This window comes from Hyperolius riggenbachi, chromosome 3 (assembly GCF_040937935.1).
Source record: "Hyperolius riggenbachi isolate aHypRig1 chromosome 3, aHypRig1.pri, whole genome shotgun sequence".
NCBI classification, from domain to species: Eukaryota; Metazoa; Chordata; class Amphibia; order Anura; family Hyperoliidae; genus Hyperolius; species Hyperolius riggenbachi.
This window is the reverse complement of record NC_090648.1, coordinates 359,360,969-359,388,135: the sequence shown is the minus strand read 5'-3', so window position 1 is coordinate 359,388,135 and position 27,167 is coordinate 359,360,969. Positions and strand designations below refer to the sequence as shown.

The 27,167-nt window shown below is 40.1% G+C and overlaps 1 protein-coding gene across 1 annotated transcript; it reads right to left on the bottom strand.

The window, feature by feature from the left end:
- Positions 1 to 321: 321 nt before the first annotated feature.
- LOC137561544 (uncharacterized) lies at positions 322 to 24,823 on the bottom strand. The gene is made up of 12 exons (XM_068272859.1): positions 24,737 to 24,823; positions 24,315 to 24,655; positions 21,336 to 21,398; positions 17,566 to 17,622; positions 14,601 to 14,645; positions 12,151 to 12,216; positions 9,220 to 9,252; positions 7,044 to 7,073; positions 5,510 to 5,560; positions 5,383 to 5,415; positions 2,817 to 2,906; positions 322 to 442 (listed from the first exon to the last, which is right to left on the bottom strand). Exons 1-11 carry the CDS (start codon positions 24,804 to 24,806, stop codon positions 2,853 to 2,855), a joined length of 843 nt encoding a protein of 280 aa, XP_068128960.1. The 5' UTR covers positions 24,807 to 24,823; the 3' UTR covers positions 322 to 442; positions 2,817 to 2,852.
- Between the last annotated feature and the right edge of the window lie 2,344 nt (positions 24,824 to 27,167).

Here is a 27,167-nt window from a genome sequence, read left to right as displayed (position 1 = left end):
GGGTGGATATCTTGACAAGTAGATGTACAGAGGCGCCAAAAGGATAAAATATGCTAAAATGTTTAAAATATTCGGGTGGTGGCGGTGGACCGGCCACTCAGAAATAGACTCGATGCTGTCGCTTAAGATAAAGACAATTTATTCACATACTCCATGAACAGAATCGCAACGCGTTTCACGGGTATATTCCCGCTTCCTCAGGCAATAAACAGATAGGAGTACACAGTACAGTCTCAAGGTCACGAATAGCGCCTCTGTACTCTGTACTCTGTCTTTATAGTATGTTAATACGGTAAAGAAAAGACACACATTTGCCAAGAAATTACTTTAATGTAGAGATGATGAAGAACAATACAAAAGCCATCCCAAGAAATACTGCAACAGAAGTCAGTTGTGAAAAAAGTATAAGTGAGATTTGAAGAACCAGCCAACTAGGTGCTGCCTGTAAAATAAAATTACATTAATTTAGTAAAAATGTTAGGTTAAAGAAAAAAATAAATGAATTGCGCTTTTCTTACTCCAATTTATATATCTCAGAGATCATGGCAAGAAAAATAGTTGATTTTTTTTTGTTTTTTAAGAATAAATCTAGTAAAGAATCATAAAATAACTTATTTGCAGCCATTTTAAATTTCTAATTAAAATACTAGAAACCTCATGGCACTAATTTATATTTCACTACTCCATTCTTCTTTAACTAGACTATGCACACAGTGGAAGTTAGATTTTTTGTACAAGCAGGAACGCAATGCAATGGAACAATAAAAAGTCACGCTATCCTCTATCTACACATTGCTTCACTTTCAGTGAAGCATATGGTTATGGCTATTAGACAGGCACAATATTGACCTGAAGAAGCTGCTTTACCTGTGAAACATGGTTTCCTAAGTGCTGAAGAAGTCATTACATTTTTATAAGCCCAACTGTGAGCCTTCTCCTAAAAGCGGATCCGAGATGAAAAAGTAACTATAACCAGTAACTTGTCTATATATCTTATCTAAAGTTGAGATAGTTTGCACAGCAAATCTAGCTGCAAACAGCTTTTAAAAGTTTGTGATTAAATATTTCTGTGATACAATGAGGGCAGCCATGTTATGTTTGTCACACTATACTGAGGCAAGCTGACAGCATCTCCAGCCCTCAGTCTGGGGAAAATTTCACTCCCCCCTCCTCCCCACTCCTCCCCTCTGCCTCTGAAATCTCTGGCTAGTAACCTTCTCCTGCCCAGACTGAGCTCCCATAAGCCCTTGCTACCTGGGGCTGAGTGCCAAGGCTCTCTAAAAAAAGCTGTGGGCGAGGCTTGTTTAGTTTATAGGGAATTAGAGTATTAAAACAAAACAAAAGTATTTGGCTTGAGGAATGCCCTATAAACTATATGAAAGGAACACAATTATGCAATGAGTAAAAGTTTATCCCGGATCCACTTTAAGGTAGGATCAGGCTATCTCTGAGCATTACAATGGTTTGAAATAGTGTTTCTATATTTAAATTTATTTTGGGCTGTCTCCAGTCTTTGCATTCAAATAAAAAAATTCTGCCACATTACAAAGCAGCTGTTACGCCACAACACAACGTACCACTTTGAACATAGCCTCAATGATTCTTTACTTGCACAGTATATAATTACTGGTCGCCCTCAAATTCATATGCATTACACCACCGGATTGACAGTAAATGCTGGCTTAATCACAAAAGAAAGTTACTATGGTGATATCAAGTAATTGCCTTTTTTAAGACCCCCCCCCCCCCCCAAAAAAAAAGAAAATCCACTCACATATGAATGTTAAAAATTCAAACCCAATCAGCTATAAATGAATGGATATATGAACTGAACACAGATTTTCCTCATTACCATCCTTGCTAAGGAAAGCACCATATCAATGTTTGGTTGGACTGTAACAGCACAGTTGATCGTGTCTTGTCCATTAAAATTGGAATAATTTATCCACTTTCTAAAACATGCAAACCTACTCCTATCATTTTCACAATTGATAAATGTGTTCAATAATTTTAACTTTTTTCTCTTTATTGTTTTAAGTTTATTTACTAATTATCCATATTTATTCTTTATCTAATACTTCTTGTTCTTTTGTCCAGTTTGAAGAAGAGCAGCAGCAGCAAAACAAAGGCGTGCTCATATAAAATATAAAATTGTGCATATAATTAAAGAAACAAAAAACTGTGAATGGCTTCTAGAAGTGAACACATCTTCACCTTACTAATAGGGCAGCACGGTGGCGTAGTGGTTAGCGCTCTCGCCTTGCAGCACTGGGTCCCTGGTTCGAATCCCAGCCAGGGCACTATCTGCAAAGAGTTTGTATGTTCTCTCCGTGTCTGCGTGGGTTTCCTCCGGGCACTCCAGTTTCCTCCCACATTCCCAAAACATACGGATAAGTTAATTGGCTCCCCCTAAAAATTGGCCCTAGACTACAGTACTTACACTACATAATATAGACATATGGCAATGGTAGGGATTAGATTGTGAGCTCCTTTGAGGGACAGTTAGTGACAAGATATATATATATACACTGTACAGCGCTGCGTAATATGTCGGCGCTATATAAATACTAAATAATAATAATAATAATAATAATAATAATCACACCACATGCTAAACCACTCTCATTGTCTTTCTTACAATTAGATCTATATAGTTATAGTGACAGCAACAACACATTTAAACTACAATAGCTATTGAAGCATGATAAAAATGTTATTTATTACATTTTAAATAGAAATGTGCTTGGATAATAATGTCTTCAAAGCTTTTAGGTTGAAAAATGACAGCTGCGAATTATCAGCTTGATGCTACCTACTTTTCAGTGTAAGGCTTGCATTAGTTGAATGTCTGTCTACAATCCCTGAATGATCTGTGTAAGTCCTCCGGTTACATCAGCCACAATAGTCTGGAGGAAGTAAAACAAAAAGGATTAAAATATTCAAGTACGTACAGAGAGAAAAAAAACTGACTGAAAAAGCAAAATGCGGTATTAGGATGAGATCACATTTATCAGTGCACAGACTAAATGGAAGCCCTAGTGGCAAATTGCTGTCAGAACTGTCTGCTGTGCAGCTTACACCCAAGGGAAAGGGAATTCCAGCATAAAGCATATTTGAGTCTGCAACCGGGTCTTCCTATTGGTCCTTTGATTTGATTCTGATTTGCGGTTGGCTCCTCCTCTGAAGCAAGGACATTGTTCTACCCAGGGTCTTAGAAATAGCCATAGCAGCTGCTATGGGGCCCTGGAGCATAGGGGGCCCAGGTGGTACTTAACTTATTCACCATTAACTTTCTTGTATTTCTCCAACCTGACTCAGTGCCAATGAACTATGTGCAGTGTTGATGATTGCATGAGAATGTACATTGCCCAGTTAACTCATATCCATAGGGTAGGGGCAGGTGGCATTGGTTAAGAGTGGCTGCATCTGAGGACCCCATGAACGTTTTACTATGGTGTCCAATGATCTCTAACTATGCCACTGGTTCTACCTCCAGCCGCCAAATCTGGTTCTAGCCATTCCCCCTGTCCATGAAGTTGGACGACGGCACTAGTCTAGATTAATGGACCAAATGAAAGACCCTAAGGGTGATTTAAAGAGGCTTTCTCTGGGGCTCCCTGTTAGTATAGCAGCAGTGTCTGAGAAGTGCTGTGGTGGTAGTCCACATGTGACCAGTGTGAGGCTGACAACTCTGCAAGCAAGATTTTAGAAAAGATACAAAAGAAAAACAAAATATTTTTAACAACCTCTTGTCCTTAAAGGGAACCTGAGATGAGAAGCATCCCAGATTCCATACTTAGGGCCGCTCATCCATCGCCTTCTCGCCAGGTGGCTTCTGTCACTTGTGTATTTCAGCCCATAAGCCTGGCTGAGTCCCATATGCATGGCCCCCGTTGTGCTCCCATAGCTTTAAATGGTCTGGACTAGAGAGTAGTACTGTGCAAGAGCAGAATGCTCCTAGCCACGGGAGCGAGACGGGGAAGTGCGAAAGGCTGGGTTGCGAATGCTCAATGAAAGCATAACTTGGCCAGGCTTAGTTATGCACTGAATGACAAGTGACAGGAGTCACCCAGCAAGGGACGAGCGGCCCTAAGGGGGCTTAAGGGACTTACGAGGCCAAATTAGGGGAAAAAAGTTAATTACCTGCTTAACCTTTTATGTCACGGAGGATGCTGTCCGCGCCCTCCGTGCCGATCCGCCGGGTCCCCCCGCTCGTCAGCCACCCGGGCAGGCTCCCGACCCCACGGCCGGGTCATGCTCCCCTGCCTCTCCTAAAATGGCCGCTCGCTCTGGCCGCAGCTGCGCAGTCCGCATAGCCGCGAGTGCAGCTCTAAGGCCAACCTTCCCGATCCACGCTACGTAGCGTGGATCGGGGAGGTTGGCCCTAGAGCTGCGCAGCCGCACTCGCGGCTTTGCGGACTGCGCAGCCGCGGCCAGAGCGAGCGGCCATTTTAGGAGAGGCAGGGGAGCACGACCCGGCCGTGGGGTCGAGAGCCGGCCTGGGGGGACCCGGCGGATCGGCACGGAGGGCGCGGACGGCGTCCTCCGTGCCGTAAAAGGTTAAGCAGGTAATTAACTTTTTTCCCTAATTTGGCCTCGTAAGTCCTTTAAGGAAGCTCCAGGTAAGTATGGAACCTGAGATGCTTCTCATCTCAGGTACACTTTAAAATGGCTGAGGAAACTTTGAAAGTTGGGTAAGATTGCAGAGTCCCTTCTTCCCCTATATGTCATGGATCATTCAGGCTAGTATTGCTCAAGCAGAGGAGCCCTTTATTGTCCAGCTCAGCTGTTCTGGTGATCCCAGCATTCATGCTGGACAAAAAGTTAAGAATCTTGGGAAGTGGGCCTTTCTGTTTTTTTTTTTTTAATTTTTTTTAAAAATTATTTAATCATTATAAAAAAATAAAAAAAAAATCACTGGGTAATAAGTGATGCACGGAGCTGAAGACAGTTTCACAAAAGCATTAGAAATCACTTATTACTTTTTCTTTAATCCCACGTCTAATTTTCAAGTTAATTATTTGAACACGTCAGGCAAGTTAGGATTTGCACAGACAATGGACAATTTACTTGTATGTCATGCAGAGCCAAATACTTGCATGCAGGGAGGCTCTTATCAAATGGTCTCCTTTTTATAGATATGGAAATTTGCAAACTGAAGAATTTTTAGGTAGTTTTTAATACTTATAGTCTTTTAAATCGTCTTGTAGTTTTATCATGTGTTTCTTGTAGTAAAGTATTCATGTGTTGCAGATTTCAATTTGTATTCAGGAATTCACTGGGCAGTATATACTCTTAACAATTTCGTTTTAATAACCTGTATATAGGAATGTAACTTTGTGGAGATTTGTAGAGATTAATTAAAGTAGAAAATAATCTTACCAAAATCTTAGCAATCTTATTGAGGTACATTTCCTAAGGTAACAAACAGATATAAAAGAGAATATTAGAACAGTTTGACAGTAACAAAAATAGAAAAATCAGACTATTTTCTGTGGATTTTTCTTACCAGAACACTACAGGCTAGATGTCTGATGTCTTGAGTCAGGGGAACATCATTCTATGGTTTAAGCAAAAATAAAAGAATACTTTAAAAACAGGTGTCTAATCATCTGAAAGAGTTAAATATGTGTCCTATTTTATTAATGACTGTAATCCCTTGTTAAGTTTATTTTTAAGTTGTTTTTTTTCACTTAATATCCTTGGTGATACTATAAATCCTGTAGCAAGTTAAAAGATTTGCTCTTATTAAATAAAACAGCAGCTATAAAAGCCTCAAAGTGGTTCTTCTGACACATTCCCACTCTACTAATTTTTTGTGTCTTTTACTCTTGGTGCCTCTGAAATTGGGACAGGAAATGAGGGAAACTTTCCTCAAGTAATTCAAATGGCAATAAAAACTTGCATAATCTCTCTCCTGTGTACATCTCCTCACTAGTCTCCAGATATCAACCCAACCACAATCTCAGATCTGCACACAACCTTCTATTATCCTCCTACAGTCACGTGTACAAGATTTCGCATGTGCTTCACCCCTCCTCTGGAATCCAGTAACACAACACATCTGTCACTCCCCAAACCTTGGTATCTTTAAACGTGCCCTCAAAATTCACTTTTTCCGTCAAGCATACGTTCTACCTTAGGCCAGTTCACCTGTTGACCTCAGGCAAAGTTGTACTACTAGGTATCCTAAAACACACTACCTTTAGGTATGAATGTTATATATGACCCCACCTTGTTTCCCCCCTATTCCTTTAGATTGTAAGCTTGCAAGGGCAGGGCTCTCTCAACCTTTTATGTTTTGGATTTTGTTACACATTTATTTATATTAATTCTGCCACTGTTATTGCCAATACTGTACTGTACCAATTGTGTATTTTGTACCCCATTGGACAGCTCTCTCTCCCTGGCTGCAACCCCTGCCACTACCCGCCTCCCTCCACGCTGTGAGAGAGAGACACACTCTCTCCTTTCAGCATTGTGACCCATAGGTCACAAAAGTGAAAGTGGGCCCCAACTCGGGCTCTCTTTAAAAGAGATTTGTATCTTGAGTTAACATTTTTTCCAAAATGTAATTTATTTTTGTATTCTGTACATTCCAGTGCTATTCCTTTTGTATGGCTGAATAGAGTAATGGTTAAGGACTCTGCCTCTGACACAGGAGACCAGGGTTCGAATCTCGGCTCTACCTGTTCAGTAAGCCAGCACCCATTCAGTAGGAGACCTTGGGCAAGTCTCCCTAACACTGCTACTGCCTATACAGCGCGCCCTAGTGGCTGCAGCTCTGGCGCTTTGAGTCCGCCAGGAGAAAAGCGCGATATAAGTGTTCTGTGTCTGTCTATCTGTATGGGGCTTTACTTCTCCCTTATTCTAACTTTTTATTTTAAAAAGGCTAAAAGTCCTACAGCCGCACACTGTAGTTCATAAAGGAATTTTCTTGCAGTTTATTATATCACATTTATCAAAAGCTTATGATATATTGTTTGTGTGTTTTACCAACTATACTATCAAAAACCTATAATAATGTAAACAAAAGTACTTACTATAAAGTCCCCAAGGATTGGAATTTCTTCCTAAATGCCACAGAAAAAGAAAAAATAAATTTACCTTAAAAAAAAATGTATTGATAATCGCTCTTTGTTAATGCAATTGCCAGTATGTAGTAGATTTTTTTTTAAATCGAAGAACACTCAAGAAACATAAGTGATTCACTATACCTACACTGGATGTCTAGTATCTGGTTTATGTTTCAGTGGATGTGTGTACAAGGGTAGCATGCTGCACACCTTTTAATCCTGCACCATGCTAACTCGCGCCTGATCTGGTGATTTTATGCTGGTTCAGACTCTCTTTGGCAAACTGGTTAGTAAGAATCTTTGGCATGTGCTATTGCATTTTAAAATAGACTCCCTGAACAAATCTCAACAAACACTGACTAATTTTATCTTTGTCGCAAAGCAATAATTGCTTGATCTTGAAAGTTGCAACTGATTAATTTTGTGGAAATCAAGGCCTGGGTTGACTACCTTTTTTTGTTTAAGAGGAATGACTGGCTGATAACCTAGAGGATCATATGGAATATTTCCACAGAATTTTGGATTCATAGCAACGTTTCATTTAGCAATGGGGGGTATAGTTGAGTGGACCGAGGCAGTCTGTTAGCCATTTTCTTTTTTTCCCCTCCATTTTTTGTTTTCTTTTCTATCATTTTTCTTTCTTGGTTTTCTACTTTTTTCCTTAGTCTGTTTTCAGGCTTAATGCATTTTGAGCCCTTAGCTTAAATAGGAGATAGCTCAGTCTTATTGGATAAGATGCACAATGCAAGTATAACAAGGTGTCTCTTACTTTGCCTGTATGTGATTGTGACTTTCACTGTTAAGATATGTAGATATTTTACTACATTGCTACTTATGTGGGGAAATGCCAATACACATTTTGAAATGAAAATATCAGTTTACAGTTACATTATTTCATATAATTTGTATAATATTTTACTTTATAGTTCCAAAGCAACCATGCACTGCTAATTCAGGGAGCACTAAAGCCCCATCTACACCATGCCATATTGCAGCGATCCGGCGGCTCGATTAGCCGCCGGATCGCCTCTTCCGCGTGCCCTGCATTCGATTCCCCGCTCGTGCCCGCTCGTCCCCGCCGGCGCCGCTTATCTCCCGCACGATTCCCTGCCACTGTCCCCTCGCGGGGAGCGAGCAGGGAATTGGCAGTGCGGAGATCCGTCCTGTCGGATCTTATCAATCGAGCCGCATCAGCGGCTCGATTGATAAGGAGCATCGCGGCCGCATCTACTCGTGTAGATGCGGCTTTAGGCTAGGTTCACAATGGTCAGTTGCTAATTGCACGCATTGTGTGTGTGAACTGCAATGGAGACTGGACATAGACTTTATGGTCAATGCGTTAACATGCAGAATTATTCTGCAATGCAACTGAGCACTGTGAACTAGCCCTTAAGGACAGACAGTTTTAAGTGTATGATGCAGGCTTAAAATGTGTCAAATTAATTGTATTTAAATATGTATGTTTATCAGTCTATGAATAGAAAAGGTGTGAATCATGGAATTTTTTTATCTGGCACTGTCCCTTTAGTCTCACTTCTAATGAGCTAATATTTGTTCTGTTATCATTTCCAGTTGGTGAATGTTACATTCCAGGAAACCGGTGTCAATGACTGTGTCCTGATGAGATAAAGTTAATTCTTCACAGTCAACATCATCTTGTTGATGGAGTTACTTATTGTAGCAAGCAATCCAATCAGTTACCAGCTCGTGTTATCAAGCTAATCATTGTAGCTTTTTCTAAAATAAAAAGGCAAAATTGCATGGAAGGCAGCCTAAAAATGAATATGGAGTCAATCATATAGAAGTCAGATGCACGTGAGAATTTCAATGTGCTCCCCTCCACATCTTTTAGTAAATCATTCTCTTGTGGATTCACTCATACCTCTTGATTCATCTGTACTTCATTTGTGCCTAATTTCTAGTATATGATAACCATATACTGCACAGTATAAACCCGTGATTCCAATAAAAATATTCATTTTTCAGTTGTTTTAATAAGCATTGATCTAAACAGGAAGTGGCTAAGCCAAGTTGAGAAAAAAATTCTAATCTGTATCTTGATCATTAATAAATCTTTACATGAGTATATGGAAAATACTTTGGGGCATTTGGGTATTTGTAGTGCAGTGATGTATTTTCTTACCAGAATCTTCATGACTCTTGCAATAATGTCTTCCTGTTATTAAAAAAAAAAAGTACATTTAAAACATGTTCTATAACTTTTTTGTGTTTGCGGATATTTACAAATAAGATTCCGGTTTACCCAGCATCTTAAAAAAGAAACAAAATATTTCTCAGGAATTGATAAGGTAGCACAGTTGAATTCACGAGAACAATAATTAGAAACAAAACTTATTTTCTGAACGTTTGTTGACTATTTTTTAATTTTACTTTTTTTTTCAAAGCAGTTCACTTGCCAGAAATGAACTTTTGGTTTTACTGCAAGTATACCATTGACATTGGGGATTAAATGCCACTACAACACATGGGGCATGTGTTGGTGACCAGGCATAGATGGACACTGACGGGTGAACAGTGGGTGATGGCCACCCACATTTCCAGGAAAATGACATGCCAGATTGAGAGTCTCACATGACTATGGATTGAGGAACCAGAAATGTCATACTACATCAGGGGACTAATCACACTGCTGGACCAGGTTGGATCAAGGGGCTAGATAAGTATTGTAACTGTTTCATGTCAAGTTTGCAAGTTAGAATATAGATTCCATTTGACATCCCTTGTTTATGGCAGCATCATGGATCTCTACAGGGAACTCAAATATTCAAGTGATGGCACACTTGGAAGGGGAAGTTTTGTTAGTGAATTTCATATAAAAAAAAAAAGTGAAATTTAATTTCTTCTTTTAACTTCTCTATTGATGCTACATTCCCCAGTGGGGATTCCTATATCTTAATAGTTGCATATGTATCAGTATCAGATAGCTGTCACTCTCGATTAATGATGATCATAATAATCTGCTAAATACTATTGTGCAAAATCTCACAGTTATAGTCGTAAGTAATTACGATTTGGATATTCAATTGATTTTGTGTAATCGATTTACAATTGATTCACAGTGCGTGATTTTTTTATACTTTGATGCCAACTTCAGCTGTTAAAAGCAAAGCCCCATACATGCTATCATTACCGTCATTTACAAAAAGATCTTGTAGTTTTTGAGAAATTCTATTTTAAAAAATCCAAAAGAAAAATGGTTTTTAAACTCAGAAAAATTACAGTTTGAAAACCATTTTTCCTTTGCATTTTAAAAAATGGATTTGCTCAAAAACTACATGGTCTTTTTGAATTGTTTCTGCTGTTCCCCTTAGCATAACTAGCCATTTTGGTGACAATAGCCTGTATGGGGGCTATGCTATTAACCAATAAAGTCATCACGAAATTACGCAATAATTACGTAAAATTGCTAAATTATGGTTCCTGATTACGTTTCCATATAAAATTACCGTATATACTCGCATATAAGCCGACTCGCATATAAGCCGAGGTACCCACTTTCCCCCCATAAACCAGGAAAAAGTGATTGACTCGCATCTAAGCCCCCTCCCCAGTATAGCTTAAGGATAAATAACCAAATGTGCTCCCATTATGAGACATTCTCCTTTTCCTAAGCCAAATAGGCCCCCAGTATGAAGCTGCCGACCTCCCCATAGCCAGATGTGCATCCATGTCTCTGCTAATTGCCCCTCACATCTGCTTAGCACCCAGCCTCTTCTAGACACCCATCCTGCTGACAGGGACATTGCCCAAGACAAATCTTCTACTTCTGGACTCTTAAATGCTGCTAACAGGAGTGTATTTCCCCATGATGCAGATTAGAACTATCACCAAACACAGGACAAATCAGTGAGGTGAAGCTGGACTCACTAGGGAACTAAGTGCTTCTCACTGATCTGCAAAGCTGCAGGCAGAGAATGTACCTGATCCTTGAGACACAGCCCACATCTGCCATGATTAACTTCATTCTCCTCTGCACGCCTCATCTGTCATCTCCATGTGCACTCGTGAGCTGTCTTCCTGACTGCTGCCATCTACTGGGCATGTGTGGAAGATAGCAAAGCATGCAGGGAGATGTAGTTTCTTGAAGCCCGGTATTTACTTGTAACTTTGACTGTCTTTACTTTGTTCCCTCAGCACGCTGAAGTCGGGAAATGTACAGTTATGTGCCGATACATATGTTCATGTGACAGGCAGCCACACGCTGTTATTATGCCCGGATCTGTATACTGCCGTGGCTGCAGCTCACTATCAGAGCTTCATGATATTGAGCTGCAGCGACAGCAATATACAGATCCGTGCATAATCACTGCGTGTGGCTACCTGTCACATAATCATATGTATCAGCACATAACGAAGGATGAAGCATTAAAAATATAAGAAGCAACTGTACATTTCCCGGTTTCAGCGTGTGGGGAGGGAGCGGAGTAAAGCAGTGAAGTTACATCAAAAGGATGCCTGCTCTCTGTAATGCTGGGAGCGCTGGGGAACATTAGTCTGTTTACTGCTGCACTAACGCTGCTGCGGGCATGAGGACAGTGGGGGCACAGCCAGCTGACTCGCATAGAAGCCGAAGGGGGGACTTTTCAGTACATTTTTTGTACTGAAAAATTCGGCTTCTATGCGAGTATATACGGTAATAACTATTTTGCCTGGAATTTTGCAGTACAATTTTGCATCGTATTTGCTGTAATTGTTGCAAAATTATGATTGTGAAATTCCTGCTCTTCACTACTAGATTGGAACAGGAAGAAGGTGGTCTTATCTATTACTTTTTTTTTTGTGAGTATTGAAAGACTGGGTTCCAGCATCTAAATTCTGCTACTACATTGCAAGAGTATTACGCCTTCATCTAATTCAGATGTTAAAGCCCCACAATGAGGCTGACTGATTTGCTCCTGAGTTCACATTATGTATCTAGATGGTTACCGCTTCTATTTATATGGTTTACTTCAAAATATTTCTGTTTTTCATGTGTTACTCTTAATCAGGCTAATGCAGACGGTTGATTTTTATAGGTTTATTTTAACATGGACATTAACATTACTACACTTACCAGAAATTGAAACAAGATAACGTAAACTTGATTGGCTATACTCTCTGCATCTGCAGCAGTAATTACCTGTGAAGAACAGAAAAAAATAAAATAAATGTTTGGCTATTTAGCAATTACATAAGAGTTTAATGGTGACTTATAGTAAGTTTTAACATCAATACTGATATATTTGTGTATATATATATATATAGCTGATATATAGCTTTCCTTTGCTCCCATTGCACATTGTGTAATTAAGAATGGGTGATAACAAGTTATTATGTAACAGCCAAAAAAGCACCAAACACAGAATAAGGTGATTACACAAAAGGGTTGTGTTACTAGGTAAATCTAAAAAGATACTAAGTAAAGAGTGATATGAAAATGTGTGTGTGTGTGTGTGTGTGTGTGTGTGTGGGGGGGGGGGGGGGGGGTGTGTGTGTGTGTGTTAAACAAGCTAGTTAATCACATGGTCAGACTTGTTATATGCTCCCCAACAATATCTGCTCTGTAATACCACTATCTCAAAAATGTATGGGCAGCACAGTAGCATAGTGGTTATCCCTATGTCTGTGTGGGTTTGTTCCGGGTGGCGAGCAGTCCCACATCACAAAAACATACAGAACATAAACAAGATATACATAGACAGATGAGGATGGTATGGATTAGATTGAGGGACAGTTAAAGAGGAACTCCAGTGAAAATAATGTAATTATTATTTTATTATTATTATTATTTTTTATTTATATAGCGCCAACATATTCCGCAGCGCTTTACAAAGCACAATAAGACGACAAGGGGAACATAGATACAACTAACAAATATACAGCAGAGTTCCAAGCAGCACAAATATTGTTACAAAGACAGTAAACATTAGGAGGATGACCCTGCCCTTGCGAGCTTACAATCTAATGCAATAAAAAAGTGCTTCATTTTTACAATAATTATGTATAAATGATTTAGTCAGTGTTTGCCCATTGTAAAATCAGCGCTAGTCTACTTTAGGGGTCCCACTGCAAATCCCCATAGACATTTTCAGCTGGCCTGCAAAACGGAACAAATGGCTTCCGTTTGCTTGTTGAAACCCCCACAAGCCTTATATCCCATGGATAGGTAAGCATGCCCTGTAACGAATTGGGAGGTTTTCGGTAACAGAAAGTTTAAATTGGTTGTGTAGGAGCCGCGGAACAGCCTAAATCTCGGGTCCATTGGCCATCTTAATTTTGCTGTGCAGGTCTCTTTCTTCCTCCTCATTGGAGGGTTTTTTAGCTGGCACGCCCCCACCTAACAATCCCTCCAATGAGGAGGAAGAAACAACCTGCAGAGCAGAACCAAGATGGCCGACGGACTCGAAATTGCGGCAGTTCCGCGGCTCCTACACAGTCAGTTTAAACTTTTTTTTTACCGTAACCCGCAAAATTCGTTAGAGGACATGCGTAGCTACCCGGGGAAATAAGGCTTGTGGGGGTTTCAACAAGCAAACGGAAGCCATTTGTTCAGTTTTGCAGCCCAGCTGAAAGTGTCTATGGGGATTTGCGGTGGGTCCCCTAAAGTAGACTAGCGGCGTAAAATCTTTTAAATCCCTGATTTACATTGACATTTATTACATGGTGACATTTTTACTGTTAGCAGGTGATGTAGCTGCTGCATGCTTTTTTGGCAGTTGTAAACTGCTGTAAACAGCTATTTCCCACAATGCAGCAAGGTTCACAGACGTGAAACTGCCAAGAATACGTACTTTTCTTGTTTTTTTGTGGGAGGGGTTTCACCACTATCATCCATACAGCGCCCCCTGATGGTCTGTTTGTGAAAAGGATTAGATTTCTCATGTAAAAGGGGGTATCGGCTACTGATTGGGATAAAGTTCAATTCTTGCTCGGAGTTTCTCTTTAAGTGACGAGACAATATACTTTGTACAGTGCTGCGGAAGATGTTGGCACTTTATAAATTCTAAATAATAATAATAATAAAAAAACAGGAACCTTTCAGGATGGCTACTACAAGTCAGAGCCAAATTTCATGTAAAGCTTTGTGAGTTGACACTGTCTAGCATTCAGATGTTAATTCACGACACTCTGCAGCATAAAAATATGCTTGCTCTGGACATAGTGCTAAGTCTGTTGGCTGACAGACTATGGTTAGCATGGCATACACTTTAGCTCAAGGAATCAATACAGTTATAAAACAAACTAGTGCTGTTTGTGCACTGAATAATAGTTGCTTTACTTTGTAATTGCATCACTTAATCCTCAGGATTTCATGTGGCTAATACTTGCTTTCAGCAAGATTTGCAGTTTACATACTTGTATATTACACACAAGCTAACAGCTTTTAATTGCCCTTATCTTTAGGATTAGTGCAGTTTGCTTGATAAACACGTAACAATATCTCTGTAATATATTCTAGCCAACTTCTTAACTTACTAATATGTGTAAACAGTAAAATCACACAGGAAAGTGATCCATACTTACCACATTAAATCCCAGAAGGTTACTCAGAGTGCAGCCAACTTGTTGCTAAAAAGATATAAAATTATGAAAAGTTAAATAACTGCCATGATAACATAAAATATAGTCTGTATGATTTCCACAATGACTACATGAAAAACAAGCACTGTTGTACTAAACGAAAACCTAAAAATAAAGCAAACATGTTACACTACTACACTCCACTTAATTCAAATGCTTCTAAACAGGAACTATACTTTTTTTTACCTAATTTTCATCTAATTTCTGCTTGGCTTGTCATTTTTTTTTTTTTTGCACCAATCAGCGATGAGCAAAAATGTCAATATTCTATTCACATTAATTTTTTCAAAAATGTTACATTTGATTTTCGAACGAAAATGCCATTGAAAATATGTTTTATTTTTTGCAGTAAAAATTTGCATGGTTAAATGGTTTCCTGTGTTTTCACATTGTTCTTACATTTTTTTGCAGTAAAAATATAGATTTTTAACTTTTTCTTGAAAAAAAAAACAAAAAAACGAAAAAATGAAAATACAAGCCATTTTCACAAAATTTTTAGATATGGAAAATGGCATTTTCGATACCAAAATGACCTTAGCGAAAATTTGAAAGCAACACTGGCACCAATGCTCTTTAAAGCTGAGATGTGCACTTTATACTCAAATACAAATCGACATTGTGTATAAGTCGACTCCAATATTCAACCCTCTTAAGCTGGATTTTTTTATTGACTCAAGTATAAGTCTACCCAGCAAAGTTAATCATTGCACTTGGGGCTTAGAAGGTGTTAATGACTGCACTGCATACAGTATTGCAGCCATTAACCCTTCCTGTCCCTTAAGTGCAGCCAATCCCGTCGCCCAAGTGCTGCAATTAATCACTACCTTTTATGCAGCCCAGTATCCCCCCCCCCTTTTCCTTGTTAATTGTTGAGACCAGGACTTTAAGACCTGTGTTTTCTTGGCATTTCCTTTCCTCAAAGTATCACTTAGCACTGGGTAAATTGCTGAAAAACTGGAATGTCACTATTAGTACACACATTACTCAGTGTGCTCAGTGTTGCCTGTGACTCGTGTATGTCGACCCCTATACTTGTATGAAGTGAATCAGACCTAAATTTCTAGACTTATACTCGAGTATATACATGTGTCCACTGGTTGTTTGGAGGAGTGTTTTAAATGAAGTGGGGGAGAACATCAAAACTTTGAGATTGAGAATGTGATAAGTTAAGTAAAAGGAGGTAGAACATTGCATTATTATCATGACAGATTGCATTTTGATGCACCAAAAAGTGTGAATATTCTGCTGGTCTTGCAATTCTTTATCACCAGGTCTACCAGTGACAGGTAACTTTATATGATGAGCAGTAGTTTGGTGTAATACTACCATCTATAGAATGAAAATAGAAGGCTGGATGACATACATTTTTTACTTTTCTATTAGAATGTGTAGAGTCTCTTACACAAAGGAAAACACATCTGCAAACAATATAGTGGGATAGAACCTGCTGCTTCCCGCAGCTATATTTCAGATTGCCTGCACACCTCCATGGAATTACTGCTCAGTCACTACACAGTAACTTTGTATTTTAGCACCGTCTACATGACTGGAGCAGGCAGGAGTGTGGTACCTATTACTCTGTACTTAAACTGCAAAATAAACTAAAACATATGTATGCTCAGACCCATTTTATGCCAGCCCAGCACAGTAGCATAAAGCCACTCATGCTTGGAGAAAAGCACAATGCACAGGCATGGGTTGTACTTGCAGCTGTGGAGTGCGGCCATGCTCATGCATGGATGAAAGTGCAACCACAAAGAACGTATTTAACAAGACCTGTCAAATATGTTCAAGTGGTCCCAGCGCTGGAACGGCAGGGTTGAAGGGGGATGGGGGAAGTCTCTGCACAATCCTGAGGCTACTCACTATTAAAGTATTCCATTGTTTTATCTTTTTGCTGCAGGGACCCCTTAACTAGTGAAATCCTAAAGCTTATTATAATACAGTTGTTAAGCTCAAGTTACTGACTTGTACAGTCATTTTACTTTAGGCACTTAACCACTTCCCAACCACAGTTTTTTTCCCCCTTAAAAACCAGAGCAATTTTCACATCACGCTCCTCCCATTAATTCACCAGTACCTCTATCGCTATTCATTACACCTAATTTATCTTGGGTGGTACTTTTTGCTGAGAATTATTTTATATAATATGCATGTTAAAGGGAATAAGGAAAAATTTGAAAAAAAAAATTCAGCCATTCTACTTTTAAAATAAAATGTGCTATTGTAGATAAAACCCATTCAATTTATTTCCCGGTTATTACAATAATTAAATAAAGTCCCTAGTACAATGTATGGCGACAATATTTTATTTGGAAATAAAGGTGTATATTTCAGTTTTTTGTTGCTTTATACTATATCAATAATTAGAAGCCCTTATTTACAAAAATAACAGTAATATACCATCATGACATACATATTGAAAGTCTCTAAGTTAATTTTTTTTTTTAAATGGTCACCTTTTTTTAATAAGTGTTTTATTTTGGTAACTATGGGCCCAGAGGTGGAAAGAGTTAATGACTAATAAACATGTTTTTATTTTTGTATATTATATTGTATGTAGTTTTACTTTTTGACCACAAGAGGTTGCCACACTTTATTCCTGTGTACTGAGAAAACTACACAGGAAGTGTTGTGTATCTGTTTTACTTTCACTTTGTCAATGAACGCCTGATGTCGGTGTTCATTTGTTAAACGTACTTTGATCGGATTTGGGAACAGCTGTTCCCATTCAGTAATCATGGGCCAGAGGGATTGTGATGAAGGTTAACGGGAGCGTTCTTGGGATCGTGATCAGAAAGGTAAATAGACAAGTAAGCATATCTACACTCCTGGTTGTTAAGTGGAGTTTTCAGGGGCGTAAATATGCGCAGTTGCAGGAACTGGTTTAAATTAAGTTTCCTCTTACCAGGATAGTGTCCACTTCTTCCAGGAAAGACATGAAGTAAGCCATATTTTGTTCTTTCTAAAACACAAATAGAAGATATTCAAATATGAAATCAGTTCTTCATACAAAAGCTTTGATTTAACTGGTTGCATAGACCTTATTATCATTGAAAACATAAAGGAGATGGTAAATATGAGCATACAACGTTAACCAAAATAAATTATTGGATTATAATAAAATAAAATGTGTTGTTGGCACCCACAGTTATCTTGTGTCAGCAAAACTCTGACCTACTTCATACTTTGCTGGTGTTGGTAGTAGCGATCAAATGTTAAAGATGTACTTCAGTTACTTAAAATAAGCAGTGTTTAAAGAAATGAATAGCTGCAAATGAAGCCGTTAAATATGGCGCACCGCTAGACCTGGTAATTATGGTGCGGCCAAAAAACCCAATACAAATGTCTGTTATATTGGCATCAATTCCGTAATTAGGACACACCTGCTCTGAGAAGATGCTGCACTGCTAGATCTGTTAATTATGAATGCAGCCTTGCTCATGATGCCAATATCCACCTCTCTCCACTCTCCCGGTTTTGGTGCACCTGCTCTGAGATGATGCTGCACAGCTAGACCTGATCACTGTGAATGCAGCCTCGCTCATGATGCCTATCTCTGCCTCACTCCAGTCTCCCGCTGATGGTCTTGCAATGATGCTGGGCGCTACTTTTACAGTTATTTATGCTGCTCTACCGATATCCGCTCTGCTTCAGTCTCCCGCTGATTGTCTTGCACAGATGCCAGATGCTGGGTGCTATTTTTACAGTTATGCTGACCTCCAGCCTTACTCATGATGCCAATGCAGCTACAGCCCAGCAGTCCGTCTCCTAGCTGTAGCTCTCCTCTCCCTCCTCCTCCTACCACAAGCACATACGCTGGGACACAAGCAGCTGCAGCCCTGTGCTCCAACTTAAAATCACTGCGTCCAAATGACGAGTGAGCTGCAGAGCCACGGTGACTGACACCTGATGCCTACATTATGAATTATGAAGTGAACTGGATTAAGCTGGTATCTGCTGCAAATCCTCAGCGGTTGTCGCCTGGTTCCCAAAGCATCTGGACAGGTTGCTTTGTGCATCGAGTGATACTTGCTGTGGCTCTGCAGCAGCTACTCGCTTCATCAAGTTCACTTCATAATGTGGGAATTGGGCATCAGTCACAGTGGCTCTGCAGCTCCCAGCTTCCTACAGATCACTTCATCATTTGGATGCAGTAATTTGAAGTTGGAGCACAGAGCTGCAGCTGCTTTTGTCCCAGCTTGTGGTAATGGAGAGCTGCAGCCAGAAGCCATAGTGCTGGGCTGCATCTTCTTTTGACATTGTAGTTGTCTGTGGTGGTGGTTTCAGTGGAGGGATCAGAGAAGTCACGTTTAGTGAGGGGAGTGGGGGGTACATATTGTTTAGGAGCCGGGCAGTTGGACACAGGGCAAGCCAGATGATGGCTCTTCTTGCTGCCACTAAACTTAGTGTTAAATACTATTTCCCCTCCGAGTTGTAGTAATTTGGGGTCTGGCGATCACCGGATCCCCTAATTACTGTTATGCGAGGCATGTAGCATAGCGTTGATGCTACGGCAACCCCCAGCTTTGGCGCAGAACACCGGACGCTGAAATGAACTGCTTTTAGCAGGAGGTGTGTGATACGGTAGAACACTGGTATAATTTCAGATATTCTACTATATCGGATACACAGTGCGCCATAATATTGTGGAGCTATTTTTACTTGTATCCGGAAACAAATGGCTTTCTCAAAACTGCATATTTCATCAACACCAGAAAAAGTTTCTGCTAACTGTTGCTTATTTCTTCTTTTTTTTAAAAAAAGAGCTTCTTTATGACCATTCTGGTGGTGCTGACCCATTTTCTGCTTGCACATTTGAATACCCCTTTGAGGCACCACGGTAGGGATCTCCGCACAAAGATTTACTGATGTGGATGATCCTTTGCTTCTGCAGTTAAAGGATGACTACCCCCCAAAATTGTAAAATGTTAAATACATACATATACATTTCTCCCAAATTAAATGCACCATACATTTCATATTTTTCTATTTGGCTGTCACAGCAGGCCATCAAAATCTGACAGATCTGTAAGGTTTTGGACTAGTCCATCTCCTTATGGGGGGGGGATTCTCACTTTTTTTTAATTTATAAAAGCATGCACTGCACTGAACTGCAGTTGATCAGCCTAACTGCCAAAATAGTGTGCAAATTAATAAGGAAGCTGGCTGACATCTTTGTATAGATCCTTTTCAGGGAGTGCTTTTGCAAAGAATAAAAAATGCAGAAAATCTCCCATGAGGACATAGATTAGTCCAAAATCTGTCAGCTCTTTACTACCTACTGTAGGAAAAATGTTTAAAGTGAAATTTACATTTATGTATGCATTTTACAATTTTTTGTAATAGTGGTCAATTAATAATAGGACTTTCAGTAGCCCCCAGACAAAAAACATATAGAATAGTTTAGGGCTTCTATTAAAGTAAATGGAAATCGATTATAAAAATAAATCAGCCAGATACTTTAAAGGGAAGACTTTGGACCCCATAGAGCCGTCCTGCTCCTTTCTGTCTGTGTTCCAGTGCTGGCTCCCCAGTAGCAGTATTCAACCAATTTGGTCAAATACTGCTCTCTCTGCCACTTGCCACTTTGGAAGACTTCGGGAGCCAAAGTGCTACAAGCACTTTGGCTCCCGAAGTCTTCCAAAGCGGCCCGCTTCATACTGCGCAAGCGCAAGTGCCCTCTCTCACGCATTCAGTATGGAGCCGAGTCCTCCTGAAGACTTCCGAAGTCCCCCACTGTACAAACAGGGGAGCCATAGCTTAACGGAAGGGACCAAGAGAGGAGCCGGAAGACTTAATAGAACCCAGAGCCTTCCTTCTCCTTAGGTAAGTATCTGGCTGTGTTTTTCTTTTTCTTTTTTATAGATTCCCATTGACTTTAAAGAGAAGGCCCTCTGTGAGGAATTCATAGAACATTTACTGCTGTTCTGTTCTAGGCAGTAATTCACAGTGGAGGCAGAAGAGCTAAAGCCTCATACACACAGTACAATTTTTCATCAGATTGACCGGTGATCTGATAAGTAGCATCGTGTGTAGACGTCCAAATAGTTCCCGACCAATAATGCGATCGATTTTGCATTAACTGTCCAAAATCGTGACGGAAAATTGATGGAAAATTGTACCATGTGTACCCAGCTTTTAGAAATGTGATCTCAGACATTTGCTTTGGTGTCTGTATGGCTAAATAAAGATTAATATCAGGAACAAGATACAGAGAATTGGGTTTAACCTACCCACCCATCTCACTACCAGCTACTTGGTAAACCACCACTGTGTATTATCAGCATAGCTGCTATTTTATGCACTAACCTTTCACTAATGTTTTACCATGCTGGGAGCAGTAAATCCTCCCTGATAACTTGCAGCAAGGTGCAGTGTCATTATTAGTTATTTAACAAGACACATGTGCCCACAACCCTCATCTCCCATTGCTGTTTGGACAATACACTGATACACTAGAATAATCAATCTTATACTGGATGTTGAATGGGCTTTGACACTAAAAATAGATTTTTATATTAGTAAGATTGCTCCTGAGGTTCTCTGGTTCTTCTCCATTTTTAACCTCTCTTGTGTTGCGCTTTTGTCTCCTCCAAGCCTAGTACAATCCACATGTGCAACACTTGAAACTGAATATATGCGAAGAAAGATACAATTAAAAATTCCACAACTTACCTGAGCAACGTTGAAATTGCAGAGGAGAGTTCCCAGTTTCTCAAGGAGAGCTGGCGCATCTTTCTGTAAAAATACAATTTAAAACATTTAAAATTATTCCTAAAAGACATGTATTTTTTTTATCAAATTCATCAGTTCATATACTTATCCCTAGGTAGATATAAACCCAATAGAACGGAAAGTAAATTATGCTTAGAACTGCTTTATATCGCACGTGCGCTACTTATACATTTAAAGAATATTTAGTGTAAACATGATCTGAGAGTTCTAATAAACTATTTGATCATCATGAACTAAACTGGTATGCATCAGTTTTGATATAGTTTAATTGCGTTGATTTTTTTTTAAATGAATTATTAAATAGTTAATGTGGTTGCTGTATTACGTTATACCATTAACCCTAAATTAACTGAACTCTCAGGTTCCTGCAGGGAGTTGCAGCGAGATAGAAAAACTTTTATTTCTAATCAAAAAAATGTCTGCTAGGGAAACAAAATCTCCACAGAACCCCAAAACTTGTCCAAAGGCTTTTTTATTGTCATTTATTGTTATTTAAGGGTGCCCATCCAGACTTTTTTTTCCTAGTTTCTCTGCCACTTTTAGATTAACTTTAAGAGTTCCCAGTCTTTTTGATGATTAACTGCTGGCCGACCGCGTCACGCTGATGGGCGTGGCCGCAGCGGCAGCCCCAGGACCGCCTAACGCCGATTGGCATAAAGTCCTGGGGCAGCAGTTTGCAGGAGATCGCGCGCAGGCTGCGAGCACATCTCCTGCTCGGGGGGCTGAGCTCCGCCCCTCCTTCAGTCTCCGAGCAGCAATCGCCGCTTGGGAGACTGTTAGACGGCGAAACCGCCGTCTATTTACATGTACAGCGCTGCGATCTGCAGCAGCGCTATACTGGGGACAGCCGTGTGACACGACTGTCTCCTCCATTGCCTTAGCAGTGATCAGCTGTCATAGGCTGAAACCTATGACAGCCGATCACAAGGATTGGCTGGCGGAGGGAGGGCGGGCGTAGGATAATAAAAATAAAAAAGACATATTTTTAATAAAAAAAAACAAACCTATAAATATTGATAAAAAAAACAAACACTGGGGGAGCGATCAGACCCCACTAACAGAGAGCTCTGTTGGTGGGGAGAAAAGGAGGGGGGGGGGGGTAATCACTTGTGTGCTGTGTTGTGCGGCCCTGCAGCTTGGCTGTAAAGCTGCAATGGCCCATTTTACATAAAATGGCCTGGTCACTAGGGGGGTTTAACACTGCAGTCCTCAAGAGGTTAAAAAAAATTGGTTGTACATCAGTCAAAACCATTTTCAATATAGTCTACTCCTTCAGTCAAAAGTCAAAACTTATGTCAATTCCCAAAATCCAAAAAAGAGTAGAAAAGTCAAGACTGCAATATTTTTTTTCATCGCATGATGTGAGGGGGCCTGGCGCAGTTCTGCCATTAACCACCCAGGACCCCCATATGCTCTACTACATTGGCGGTACGGAAGAGCCTCTTGTCCAAGGAATGGACAAAAGCTTTGGAGGAATGGGGGGAGGCTTTGTTGCCCCTCTCTTCCACAGCCCCCACATCATGGATTAAATGGGCTGGTATAGTTTAACATGGAGCCCCATGCCCTCCAGGCTCCAAATTCTGTCTATAACAGCCTTCATGGGTGACTGAAGCTGTACAGCAATCCCCAGCAAAAATGTTGCGGCTTGCCCTGGGGTTTGCAGAAAATGATCTGCTGTTTCTGGGGATATATATTTAAATTTTAATTACCGATGGGTAGATATATTATCTGTAAAAATAAAAAATAAAATAAATCCTATTGTAACTTTAAAATTGATTTTCTCAAAAACAGTTTTTTGTATTTTTTTATTATTTCCCTTGTTCCCACTATTCTCCTTGGCATACATGGTGAATTTAGCATGTATAGGGACTTGGATATCAACACCCGCTACAGTTGGCACCCTTTACTTCAATGCAATTTCACTAAATTATTTTGGCACCACGCAAAGTTTGAGAAAATAATTGCATGACTGCAAGAGATGTTCTCACTCATTTCTACTTGCTGACATTTTATGTAGTGGACACTCACTAGTACAACCCTATTCAAGCTATAAGTTAAAAAATCACCTTATTGTTGTTTTAATCTAGCTGTTAACCAATTTTATCTAGTTAAACTAGTGACAGAACACGATGTGAAAGATTTAGCCGCTCTTACACCTTGTCCAGTGGCCACAAACAGCCACAGCCGGATGCATAACATTGTGAAAAGAGGTGTATCAATGTGTACGAACTTACAAAATACACTCTGTGACAAAACTTGACACAAGACGTTTCCACATAAATATAAGGACCTTTATAAATATAAGACAAAAGACAAAGACAAACACTTATATAGCGCTTTTCTCCTGGTGGACTCAAAGCGCCAGAGCTGCAGCCACTAGGACGCGCTCTATAGGCAGTAGAGTTAGAGAGACTAGCCTAAGGTCTCCTGCTGAATAGGTGCTGGCTTACTGAACAGGCAGAGCCGAGATTTGAACCCTGGTCTCCCGTGTCATAGGCAGAGCCCTTAACCATTACACTTTCCAGCCACTGTATAAGGTCCTTTTGCAGTAAAACAGAACCTAAATACCTTTTGGAAATATAGGACTTTAGACTGAGAGTAGGGACGATAATAATTTGCAGTTCTTATCATATATCTCCTGTTCTGTGCATTGGGTAATTAAATTATCTTCTAGCTTGAAGATTATTTGTAGCAAATGTCCTTTTAATACCTTGTCAGTTTCTGTTTACTGGTTCAATGAATTATGTGAAGTGGGAATACTGTGTTTGCATTTAGTCAGTGATAGGATCCTAACACCGCTCATTGCTGCCACTAGCTAAGGTGAAAGAGATTGAATGGCTTCACCAGTCCTAATTGAGCAAGCTATCAACATGGTTACTTTATGCAGACTCATGAACACTCAGGAATTAACAAGCATACCTTCAAAAGCTGGATAAGACAGTCAAGTTTTGGTACTGGTTTTGGAGCAGGCTTTGGTGCTTGTGGAACAGTCTGTGGTTGTTTAGGCACAGTCTCTGGCTGCTTTGGAATTGGCTGTGGTGCTTTTGGTACAGTTTCTGGTTTCTTTGGAACTGGCTGTGGTTCTTTTGGTACAGTTTCTGGCTTTTTTGGAACGGGCTGTGGTTCTTTTGGTACAGTTTCTGGTTTCTTTGGAACTGGCTGTGGTTCCTTTGGGACAGGCTTTGGTTCTGTTTCTGGAACTTTTGGTTCAGATTTTGGCACAGTTTCTGGCACCTTTGGTACAGGTGCAGCTGGTTCATCTAATAAAAAAAAGTCACAAGGTACATTTTAATCAACGATTTTTGTTGTACATTAGCAATATATTGATAATATAGCCATACCTTTCTTATCTACAGGCAAAGTAAAGACACAGCTCAAAGATATCAACAGAAATGCAATAGTGATCTTCATTGTGGCGTTTTTTAGTATCAAGCCTGGAAATGCAGTACCAAATACAAGATCTGTGCAAAATATCTCTTTTGAACACCCTAATTTATACTGGAATTAAGTAAGAAGGTCACTCTAATAGAGGAGAACTTATCCTTATCAAATCCTTATCGTTACACATTTTGCATGTAGTTCTTTTGATGTAGATCAATGATAAGAAATGTTTTTCTGCTGTAGAAAGGTTATTCAAAATTCCATTCCACATACTTTTGGCAGTCTGTATGCCTTAGAAATGTATTTAGTGTATTTTTTAGTAGGTGGAAATGGGGCCTTTAACAATTAACACAATTCCCAGCCTCAGCAAGACAAAGGTTTTGCTCTGAGTACAGTTGAAAAATTAAAAAAGCAAATGGCTTAACGCTGTCTCCAGAAATGTTCCTATTATTAGGTACACATAATGCAATTTCCCATCAGATCTAAGGGCCAGAACCAATCATTTCTGACATGTCGAATCTGCTCCTGATCAAGAACAGGATCGATTTTCAGGTAACTACTGCACTGTAATGAATAGTGAGATGTCAGCTGCGGTGGATAGCAGTACCACCGCAGCTGCTCCTGGTTCTCTGCCTGCCAGTCTCCCTGCGCCTCGGGCGTCAAGCACGCCGAAGACGGGTGTGGGGAGTAATCGCATGTTGGCTGCGGTGGATGGTGGGTCCACCGCGGTCATTGCTGGGTCCCTGCCTGCTGGTTTTTCCGCATCCCAGGCATCTAGTACGCCCAAGGACATGTGTCTCTGCTGTGCTCAGGGGCACATTAGCGCGTGCACGCGCTCACTGTCAGGATCTTTATGCCAGGAGGAGGCGCGTCAGCTGACCGGCTGGTCGGCTGATGTCAGAGGGCACGCTCGCCGCTCCTGATTGGCCGAGGCTGGTGGGCGTGCCTTGGGGGTCTCCTCTGCTTCTTAAGCCTCACAGCTTCACTTGCAAGTTGTCTGCTGTCGTGAAAACTTTGTGTTAGCGCTCAGACCCTAGTCAGTTCCCTAGTGTGTTAGAACCAGCAGGAGCTGGGAATTCACACTAAGTTAGAATCGACTTGATAGCTTAATATTGTTAATTACTGTTATTATCTGTGTATGACTCTGGCTAGTTCTGACCAATCTTACTCTCAGTGATTCTGTACCTTTGCCTATCTGATCCTGTTGCCAAACTTAGCCTGATTACCGTTCTGTCTCTGTCTCCTGATTTTGTACCTCTGCTCATCTGACCTTGTTGCCAAGTTTGCCTGATACTCGTTTCTGCCTCTGTCTGTCGTTTCTGTACCTGACCTGTCTGTCTGTTGCCGATCTGATCTGTCTGACCATTCTACTCTCACCAGGGCCCCCCTGTCTTTGGTGAGAGGTACAGTACAGGTAGTGCCCACCAGCTCCTCTGGTGAGGTAGTGCAAATACTGCCAGTATTACGGTTACACCAATCACCACACTTAGTGCATTAAAGTGTGATTAGGTTACGTCACTTCTTAGTGGTATATTAGCATTGCTTAGCTAACACATCAGTATCTATATATCTGTATTATTGGTGATTCTGCAGATCATCATATAAGCAGGTATATATCTGTATTATAGGTGATACTGCAGATCACCTGATAATCAGAAACTTTGTTTTTGCTAACATCAATCGTTACATGCACAAAATCAATCCTGTTATCGTTCGGTAGCAGTTCAGACGTTTGAAATTACCAGTTTGACCCATCAATCTAACGGGAAATTGCATGGTGGAGGCCTAGCAGAAGGTATCCTGAATTATTAAAAACAATATCCTTTTGCATTAATCTTTATCAGTAAAGGCTAATGATAGCCTAATGTAAACAAAAACATATGTGCATTCAACTAAACAAAAAATGTATCTCAAAAGTTATACCTGGCCTTGATAAAAAATATTAATTTCTCGCATTTTTTTATATCTACATTTTTTTCTAGATTTTGTTCATTTCTCACATTTTCCATATGTACATTTTTTTCTATATTTCTCTAGATTTAATTAGTAATTATTAGATGTGTGATGCATTATTTCATGCCAAATGTAGACATATGAATACTGAACGCTTCACCTGCTCTGCCTCAAGCAGTGTGCTTCAAATGGAAGAGCAGTTATGGACCAAAGCATATTTAATCAAGTATTTTTAATTTGTTTTTTTTACCTTGCACTTTGCATTGAGGTTTGCATTGTTAGAATGGCTAAACTGGTCAGCAAGGCTTCACCACCTGAAGAGAAGCAGCACAGAGGGTCCTTGAGATGAAGATTGTTTTTCAAAAGTGAGGTAGAAATCTCCCCCTTCCCATTTGCAAAGGACCCTTGTTCATGTCAGACAAGGGTCTCCTTTCCACT